Raw genomic sequence first — 10,905 nt, 5'->3', positions numbered from 1 at the left:
ATATTTAGCTATTAAAACGACTGACTTACCTTTCCAAGAAGTTGCAGTTGGTTCTCACTTCTCTTCTCAATGAATGTGAAATACCTTCTTATAGGAAGTCAGGGGGTTGACGATAACAACCCATATCAAATATTCAAAGAGGTATTCAAATAAGGGTATCCACCAATCCAAAACAGGGACTAGGCAGAAAGTTCACATTGTTAGGATAGAGACTAGATCATCTTGTCATTATATAGAGTATCTCTGACTAAATATGGCTGAGTTTATATCTGGTGGGTACTGGGTAGTAAATGGTTGTGTGAGGCTTTATCCTAAACCAAGAGTGACGCCTGGTGGTTACTATATGCATTACATGCCGTTTTCTCGTAAAGCAAAACCAATGAAAGCATATGCTGCAATCCAGCCACAGTTTAGTTGTCAACCAAAAACAACAACGGATGAAAAATGACACAGATTTTCATAAAGGCTGTCAGACATTGTAGACACATCTATATTTTTAAATACAACTTTTTTGTTGTTGTTACAATTACACAAACATTTGTGGCATTCTTCAATTATATACATTTTTTAAATCAACAGCACACAACCAATGGCTCAAATTAAAAGATTTAAAACATTTGTACCTAAAGTAGTATTTCCCCCAATACTGTCCTTTACATCCGTTTGACTATGCTGGTTTTTACACGATCAATTGATCATCTCTGAGTTATTGATCATCTCTGAGTTATTGATCATCTCTGAGTTATTGATCAATGCGCTCAAATCAATGGAAGTGGAAGTAAACTATTGTGTAGCAGTGAAGTGGATGTGTCAACCAGCATTCGGTTCAACTCAACAACGTCATGTCATCAGCCTGAGAGACATCTGTTTGTGCCGTCATTGACAATGACAGCAATGGAGTTGGCAAGACAACACAAACAGATCTGCGACCCGCCTGGTGGTCTTTTCAACCAGTTTGGCTCACCGGGAGGGCTGACGAGTCATTACACAGGCCAGACAGAATTCATTACACAGGCCAGACAGAATTCATTACACAGGCCAGACAGAATTCATTACACAGGCCAGACAGAATTCATTACACAGGCCAGACAGAATTCATTACACAAGCCAGACAGAATTCATTACACAAGCCAGACAGAATGGGTATTTCCTTGAGCGTCTATTACAAGCCTATCATGTTGCGTTTCTGTGAGAAAACATTGAGGAAGTGCTGAACAGGTTGTTATAAGCGGTGGAACAAACACGTGACCCATAGACCCATACCCTTCTGTGCACAGGGAGGCTACCTTAAACCTGCTAATACTGCATAGACCCATACCTTTCTGTGCACAGGGAGGCTACCTTAAACCTGTTAATACTGCATAGACACTTGAAAACACCCTACTGCTGGTGTTGTACGTAATTAAAAATACAAACAATCGATTTGCTAATTTACCTTCTGCAATGATACAGATAATGACTAGGAGAGTATAGGGACTAGGAGAGTATAGGGACTAGGAGAGTATAGGGACTAGGAGAGTACAGGGACTAGGAGAGTACAGGGACTAGGAGAGTACAGGGACTAGGAGAGTATAGGGACTAGGAGAGTACAGGGACTAGGAGAGTACAGGGACTAGGAGAGTATAGGGACTAGGAGAGTATAGGGACTAGGAGAGTATAGGGACTAGGAGAGTACAGGGACTAGGAGAGTACAGGGACTAGGAGAGTATAGGAAAGTACAGGGACTAGGAAAGTACAGGGACTAGGAGAGTACAGGGACTAGGAGAGTACAGGGACTAGGAGAGTATAGGGACTAGGAGAGTATAGGAAAGTACAGGGACTAGGAAAGTACAGGAAAGTACAGGGACTAGGAAAGAACAGGGACTAGGAAAATACAGGAAAGTATAGGGACTAGGAAAATACAGGAGAGTACAGGGACTAGGAAAATACAGGGACTAGGAGAGTACAGGAAAGTACAGGGACTAGGAAAGTACAGGGACTAGGAAAGTACATGAAAGTACAGGGACTAGGAAAGTACAGGAAAGTACAGGGACTAGGAAAGTACAGGGACTAGGAAAGTACAGGAACTAGGAAGGTACAGGAAAGTACAGGGACTAGGAAAGTACAGGAAAGTGCAGGGACTAGGAAAGAACAGGGACTAGGAAAGAACAGGGACTAGGAAAGAACAGGGACTAGGAAAATACGGGAAAGTACAGGGACTAGGAAAATACAGGAGAGTACAGGGACTAGGAAAATACAGGGACTAGGAAAGTATAGGAAAGTACAGGGACTAGGAAAGTACAGGAACTAGGAAGGTACAGGAAAGTACAAGGACAAGGAAAGTACAGGAACTAGGAAGGTACAGGGACTAGGAAAATACAGGAACTAGGAAAGTATAGGGACTAGGAGAGTACAGGGACTAGGAGAGTACAGGGACTAGGAAAGTACAGGGATGAGGAGAGTACAGGAACTAGGAAAGTATAGGGACTAGGAGAGTACAGGGACTAGGAAAGTACAGGAAAGTGCAGGGACTAGGAAAGTACAGGGACTAGGAAAGTATAGGGACTAGGAAAGTACAGGGACTAGGAAAATACAGGAACTAGGAAAGTATAGGGACTAGGAAAGTACAGGGACTAGGAAAGTATAGGGACTAGGAAAGTACAGGGACTAGGAAAATACAGGAACTAGGAAAGTATAGGGACTAGGAGAGTACAGGGACTAGGAGAGTACAGGGACTAGGAAAGTACAGGGATGAGGAGAGTACAGGAACTAGGAAAGTATAGGGACTAGGAGAGTACAGGGACTAGGAAAGTACAGGGACTAGGAAAGTACAGGGACTAGGAGAGTACAGGAAAGTACAGGGACTAGGAAAGTACAGGGACTAGGAAAGTACATGAAAGTACAGGGACTAGGAAAGTACAGGAAAGTACAGGGACTAGGAAAATACAGGAACTAGGAAAGTATAGGGACTAGGAAAGTACAGGGACTAGGAAAGTACAGGGACTAGGAAAGTACAGGGACTAGGAAAATACAGGAGAGTACAGGGACTAGGAAAATAAAAACCAACCCCCTCCCAAACAAACCTAGTTCAACCTTAAATTAGATTTAAGATGCATTGGAATGACTGCATCAGTTATTAAAAACATAAATATGTGCCATAAAAATGGCACCCTATTCCCTATATAGGGCACTACTTTAGACCAGAGTCCTATGGCACCCTATTCCCTATATAGGGCACTACTTTAGACCAGAGCCCTATGGCACCCTATTCCCTATATAGTGCACTACTTTAGACCAGGGCCCTATGGCACCCTATTCCCTGTATAGTGCACTACTTTAGACCAGGACGCATAGGGATCAGGTCTAAAGTAGTGTGCCCTATATACAGTAGAGACCTGGAAGCCAGTTCTACTGCTTTTCTCCCATAATTCCACCTCTAACCTGGGACACCAGGTGGGGGCAATTATTATCAGGTGGAACAGAAAACCAGCAGGAATCAGGACCTCGTAGGGTCAGAGTTGAATACCTCTGAAAACACACACACACACACACACATATAATATATATATATATCTGTTCTGTGTATATATATACATATATATACATATATATACATACATACATATATACATACATATATATACATACATACATATACATACATATATATACATACATATACATACATATATATACATATATATACATACATATATACATACATATATATACATACATACATATACATACATATATATACATACATATACATACATATATATACATATATATACATACATATATACATACATATATATACATACATACATATACATACATATATACATACATATACATACATATATATACATATATATACATACATATATATACATACATATATATACATATATACATACATATATATACATACATACATACATACATATATATACATACATATACATACATACATATATACATACATACATACATACATACATATATACATACATACATACATATATACATACATACATACATATATACATACATACATACATATATATACATACATACATACATACATATATATACATACATATACATACATACATATATACATACATACATATATACATACATACATACATACATACATATATACATACATACATACATATATACATACATACATATATACATACATACATACATACATACATACATACATATATATACATACATACATACATACATATATATGCAAAAACATAGTTACACATGGCACATATTCACACATTGTATTTCCTTTCAGAATGTTTCTGCCATGCTAAATAATAAAAGTGTTTCCAAGGTTGTAAGTGGGTGACACACGTGCTAATAGTGCATATTTCCTAAAGGACTTTAATAGCAGAGCAGTTGACCTGAGGTAATCTATCTCTCCGATGGATTTATCCTCAGAGGATTAAGAGTGTAGCTCCGTCTGTCAGAACAGACATTGACATAGAGAGAGAAAAGAGAAAAGTGCTCCAGGCCTCCAGTCTCAGGTGAGGGGAGGATTATCATTCTCTTCCCCAGCGAGACCTTCCTCTCCAGGGATGAGGGCCTCCGTCTCCTTGGCCTCTTTACCTTCTTCCACTCCCAGCAGCCCCACACCCCTGGAGGACACAGACAGACACAGAGAGAGAGAGATAGAGAGACAGAGAGACAAATCAAATCAAATTTTATTTGCCACATGCGCCGAATACAACATGTGTAGACTTTACCATGAAATGCTTACTGACAAGCCCTTAACCAACAATGCAGAGTTATAAAGTAGGAAAAGATTAGCAAATTATAAAGGAAATATATATAAGGAAATGAGGGGACAGGGAGGGGACAGCGAGGGGACAGGGAGGGGACAGGGAGGGGACAGGGAAGGGACAGGGAGGGGACAGCCAGGGACAGGGAGGGACAGCGAGGGGACAGGGAGGGGATAGCGAGGGGACAGGGAGGGGACAGGGAAGGGACAGGGAGGGGACAGGGAGGGGAGAGGGAGGGGACAGGGAGGGGACAGCGAGGGGACAGGGAGGGGACAGGGAGGGGACAGCGAGGGGACAGGGAGGGGACAGGGAAGGGACAGGGAGGGGACAGGGAAGGGACAGCGAGGGGACAGGGAGGGGACAGGGAAGGGACAGGGAAGGGACAGGGAAGGGACAGCGAGGGGACAGGGAGGGGACAGGGAAGGGACAGGGAGGGGACAGGGAAGGGACAGGGAGGGGACAGGGAAGGGACAGCGAGGGGACAGGGAGGGGACAGGGAGGGGACAGGGAGGGGACAGCGAGGGGACAGGGAGGGGACAGGGAGGGGACAGGGAGGGACAGGGAAGGGACAGGGAGGGGACAGCGAGGGGACAGGGAGGGGACAGCGAGGGGACAGGGAGGGGATAGCGAGGGGACAGGGAGGGGACAGGGAAGGGACAGGGAGGGGAGAGGGAGGGGACAGGGAGGGGACAGCGAGGGGACAAGGGAGGGGACAGGGAGGGGACAGCGAGGGGACAGGGAGGGGATAGCGAGGGGACAGGGAGGGGACAGGGAGGGGACAGGGAAGGGACAGGGAGGGGATAGCGAGGGGACAGGGAGGGGACAGGGAGGGGACAGGGAAGGGACAGGGAGGGGATAGGGAGGGGATAGCGAGGGGACAGGGAGGGGATAGCGAGGGACAGGGAGGGGACAGCGTGGGGACAGGGAGGGGATAGCGAGGGGACAGGGAAGGGACAGGGAGGGGACAGGGAGGGGACAGCGAGGGGACAGGGAGGGGACAGCGAGGGGACAGGGAGGGGATAGCGAGGGAACAGGGAGGGGATGGCGAGGGGACAGGGAGGGGACAGGGAGGGGATAGCGAGGGGACAGGGAGGGGATAGCGAGGGGACAGGGAGGGGAAAGCGAGGGGACAGGGAGGGGATAGCGAGGGGACAGCGAGGGGACAGCGAGGGGACAGGGAGGGGATAGCGAGGGGACAGCGAGGGGACAGGGAGGGGACAGCGAGGGGATAGCGAGGGGAGAGGTAGAGTAGTAGTATAGGGGTAGTATATGGGACAGTATAGTAGGGGTATAGCAGCAGTATAGTAGTAGTGTATGGACAGTATAGTAGTAGTATAGGGGTAGAATAGTACCAGTATAGCAGTGGTGTAGAGGCAGTATAGTACTAGTATAGTAGTATAGTGGTAGTATAGTAGTAGCACTGTAGTAGTATAGGGGTAGTATAGTACTGGTATAGTAGTAGCACAGGGGTAGCATGGTAGTATAGGGGCAGTATAGTAGCAGTATAGTAGTAGCACAGGGGCAGCATAGTAGTATAGGGGCAGTATAGTAGCAGTATAGGGGTAGTATAGGGGTAGTATAGGGGCAGTATAGTAGCAGTATAGTAGTAGCACAGGGGCAGTATAGGGGTAGTATAGTGGCAGTATAGTAGCAGTATAGGGGTAGTATAGGGGTAGTATAGTAGCAGTATAGGGGTGGTATAGTGGCAGTATAGTAGCAGTATAGGGGTAGTATATGGGTAGTATAGGGGCAGTATAGTAGTAGCACAGGGGCAGTATAGGGGTAGTATAGTAGTGGTATAGCGGTAGTATAGGGGTAGTATAGTGGTAGTAAATGGGTAGTAAAGTAGTAGTACAGGGGTAGTATAGTAGTAGTGTATGGACAGTATAGTAGTAGTATAGGGGTAGAATAGTACCAGTATAGCAGTGGTGTAGAGGCAGTATAGTACTAGTATAGTAGTATAGTGGTAGTATAGTAGTAGCACTGTAGTAGTATAGGGGTAGTAGAGTACTGGTATAGTAGTAGCACAGGGGTAGCATGGTAGTATAGGGGCAGTATAGTAGCAGTATAGTAGTAGCACAGGGGCAGTATAGGGGTAGTATAGTGGCAGTATAGTAGCAGTATAGGGGTAGTATAGGGGTAGTATAGTAGCAGTATAGGGGTGGTATAGTGGCAGTATAGTAGCAGTATAGGGGTAGTATAGGGGTAGTATAGGGGCAGTATAGTAGTAGCACAGGGGCAGTATAGGGGTAGTATAGTAGTGGTATAGCGGTAGTATAGGGGTAGTATAGTGGTAGTAAATGGGTAGTATAGTAGTAGTACAGGGGTAGTATAGTAGCAGTGTATGGACAGTATAGTAGTAGTATAGGGGTAGAATAGTACCAGTATAGCAGTGGTGTAGAGGCAGTATAGTACTAGTATAGTAGTATAGTGGTCGTATAGTAGTAGCACTGTAGTAGTATAGGGGTAGTATAGTACTGGTATAGTAGTAGCACAGGGGGTAGCATGGTAGTATAGGGGCAGTGTAGTAGCAGTATAGTAGTAGCACAGGGGCAGTATAGGGGTAGTATAGTGGCAGTATAGTAGCAGTATAGGGGTAGTATAGGGGTAGTATAGTAGCAGTATAGGGGTAGTATAGTGGCAGTATAGTAGCAGTATAGGGGTAGTATAGGGGCAGTATAGTAGTAGCACAGGGGCAGTATAGGGGTAGTATAGAAGTAGTATAGGGGTAGTATATAGGTAGTATAGTAGTGGTATAGCGGTAGTATAGGGGTAGTATAGTGGTAGTAAATGGGTAGTATAGTAGTAGTGTATGGACAGTATAGTAGTAGTATAGGGGTAGAATAGTACCAGTATAGCAGTGGTGTAGAGGCAGTATAGTACTAGTATAGTAGTATAGTGGTAGTATAGTAGTAGCACTGTAGTAGTATAGGGGTAGTATAGTACTGGTATAGTAGTAGCACAGGGGTAGCATGGTAGTATAGGGGCAGTATAGTAGCAGTATAGTAGTAGCACAAGGGCAGCATAGTAGTATAGGGGCAGTATAGTAGCAGTATAGTAGTAGCACAGGGGCAGTATAGGGGTAGTATAGTAGCAGTATAGGGGTAGTATATGGGTAGTATAGTAGCAGTATAGTAGCAGTATAGGGGTAGTATAGGGGCAGTATAGTAGTAGCACAGGGGCAGTATAGGGGTAGTATAGGGGTAGTATATAGGTAGTATAGTAGTGGTATAGCGGTAGTATAGGGGTAGTATAGTGGTAGTAAATGGGTAGTATAGTAGTAGTACAGGGGTAGTATAGTAGTAGTATAGGGGTAGTATAGGGTTAGTATAGTAGTAGTACAGGGGTAGTATAGTAGTAGTACAGGGGTAGTATAGTAGTAGTATAGGGGTAGTATAGGGTAGTATAGGGTTAGTATAGTAGTAGTACAGGGTAGTATAGGGCTAGTATAGGGGTAGTATAGGGTAGTATAGGGCTAGTATAGTAGTAGTACAGGGGTAGTATAGTAGTAGTATAGGGGTAGTATAGTAGTAGTATAGGGGTAGTATAGGGGTAGTACAGGGGTAGTACAGGGGTAGTACAGGGGTAGTATAGTAGTAGTATAGGGGCAGGAGAATAGCGGTAGTATAGTAGTAGTACAGGAGAATAGGGGTAGTAGTATATAATACTCACGCTAGCATTGCCAAGGGGATGACACAGAGTCCAGCAGACAACAGGAAGCAGAATCCAGGGTACCAGGTTACCGTGGCAGCGTAGAGACTACTGAACACAGCTATCGCCACACTGATGCTCACACTGTCCAGGCACGCCAAGCAAGCAAACAACGCTCCTACACACACACACACACACGAGAGGAAGACAATATACTGTCAGATAAAGAAGTTCAAAGCTACATTAAAATACTGTAACCTAACATTACCACATAGGTAAATCACCCTACACACTGTAACCTAACATTACCACATAGGTAAATCACCCTACACACTGTAGCCTAACATTACCACATAGGTCAATCACCCTACACACTGTAGCCTAACATTACCACATAGGTCAATCACCCTACATTAAAATACTGTAGTCTAACATTACCACATAGGTAAATCACCCTACATTAAAATACTGTAGCCTAACATTACCACATAGGTAAATCACCCTACATTAAAATACTGTAGTCTAACGTTACCACATAGGTAAATCACCCTACATTAAAATACTGTAGCCTAACATTACCACATAGGTAAATCACCCTACACACTGTAGCCTAACATTACCACATAGGTCAATCACCCTACATTAAAATACTGTAGTCTAACATTACCACATAGGTCAATCACCCTACATTAAAATACTGTAGCCTAACATTACCACATAGGTCAATCACCCTACATTAAAATACTGTAGTCTAACATTACCACATAGGTAAATCACCCTACATTAAAATACTGTAGTCTAACATTACCACATAGGTAAATCACCCTACATTAATATACTGTAGCCTAGCGTTGTGAGACATGTCATAATGGTTGCCTTGCTTCCACGTTATTGCCGCAAGTTCCATGGTTGCCATAGCGCCGTGAGGTAGCCAAGGCAGAGAGCTCTGTAAATATTGTACATATTTGATTGTTTTTTAAGTGTTGTTTTTATAATTGTATATTTGAAAATCATATCTGGCGGTGACTGATTATGACATTATGATACTGTGTTTGGCTTGCCTAGCTAGCTAGCTTAGCTAATATGATTTGAATGACGCAGCAACACCAAATCAACAACATCGGTTTCGGCCCCCTTTTGCCCCATTTCCTAGAGGAAGTGGAGTTGCGGTGTGAGGTGATACAGAGGCCTGCTTCTTCGTAGGAGGCTTTTCTGAACCGCTGCTGAGGTGTGGTGGTCTTACTGGAGTATTTAAAGTCACAAAAAAACATTACCCAGGTGGTTGCTACATCTCAGTAGAGGACGATCCAGCCTAGCTACGGAAGAGCCACAAAGCCAGGATCGTTCCACCTCAAAAAGCACCCGAAAGAGGATTTCAACACCCACCATGTCAGATTCTGAAATCGTTTTTTGTTTCTAGAAACAGATAAGATTAACATTCCTGCAACATTATTTTGTTTTGTTATTTTGTCTCTAAGCTAATTGATTGCGTCGAAATTGACCATTTTACGAGGTCCGTCTCTCAGATGTCTACCTCCCTACCTGTTCCATATTTATTTATTTAACTAGGCAAGTCAGTTAAGAACAAATTCTTATTTTCAATGACGGCCTACTGGAGGAACAGTGGGTTAACTGCCTTGTTCAGGGGCAGAACGAAAGATTTTTACCTTGTCAGCTCGGGGATTCGATCTAGCAACCTTGACGGTTACTGGCCCAACGCTCTAACCACTAGGCAACCTGCCGCCCCTCCACTCTAACCACTAGGCTACCTGCCTCCTCTACACTCTAACCACTAGGCAACCTGCCGCCCCTCCACTCTAACCACTAGGCTACCTGCCTCCTCTACACTCTAACCACTAGGCAACCTGCCGCCCCTCCACTCTAACCACTAGGCAACCTGCCGCCCCTCCACTCTAACCACTAGGCAACCTGCCGCCCCTCCACTCTAACCACTAGGCTTCTCTCAATATACAGCACTGCTTATCATCTAAAGCTGAGGAAGACCATCGCCCTACAACTGTCAGATCCCTACATTGGTAAAATTGTTTTTTGTTGTTGTTTATTTTGTTTTAATGAGACTTAAGATTGAAATCACAATATAAAATACATTGGGGATTATTATTATTATTGTTATTGTTATTGTGTTCGTGTGGGAGAGAGAGGCTTGAAGAAGAGCCAGACACATCTCTCTAACAATGAATATTTAACTAAATAGTTAGACATTTCAGTCCTACTAGTGTCTGGTGTTTTAATGGTCTCCACTCTAGTTCCCTGCAGCTAATCTGGGCGTATGGTCACCAGAGATGGCTTGAGCTGACAAATGAGCTAAAGACTGCATTACATAGACAATAATGTGTTTTACTAGAGATAGCTTAGGAGTAGAACAAGCCCTCACTGTCTCAAATTCATCCTTGCAACTGGGAAACTAAGCCAGGGTGGGGTTAAGACAACAACCCTGTGCAGATAACGA

General features: G+C 43.9%; 1 protein-coding gene across 2 annotated transcripts in view; it reads right to left on the bottom strand.

The window, feature by feature from the left end:
* Positions 1-390: 390 nt before the first annotated feature.
* Positions 391-10,905, bottom strand: part of LOC116358238 (solute carrier family 46 member 3-like) — a 12,421-nt gene continuing 1,906 nt past the window's right edge. Inside the window, exons 2-4 of one of the 2 annotated variants that reach the window (XR_004206112.1) lie at positions 8,457-8,613; positions 1,349-4,640; positions 391-1,293 (exon numbers count right to left, since the gene is read on the bottom strand). Coding sequence is in view for 1 of the 2 variants with exons in the window: in XM_031808835.1 (XP_031664695.1) it covers positions 4,526-4,640; positions 8,457-8,613 (272 nt within the window). In the remaining variant the exon portion in view is untranslated. Of the gene's footprint in view, positions 4,641-8,456; positions 8,614-10,905 lie in introns of both variants that reach the window. The other variant, XM_031808835.1, reaches the window with a different exon arrangement.

Source organism: Oncorhynchus kisutch, linkage group LG29, assembly GCF_002021735.2.
Source record: "Oncorhynchus kisutch isolate 150728-3 linkage group LG29, Okis_V2, whole genome shotgun sequence".
NCBI classification, from domain to species: Eukaryota; Metazoa; Chordata; class Actinopteri; order Salmoniformes; family Salmonidae; genus Oncorhynchus; species Oncorhynchus kisutch.
The sequence above is the reverse complement of the archived record's forward strand: the minus strand, read 5'-3'. Positions and strand labels throughout refer to the sequence as shown.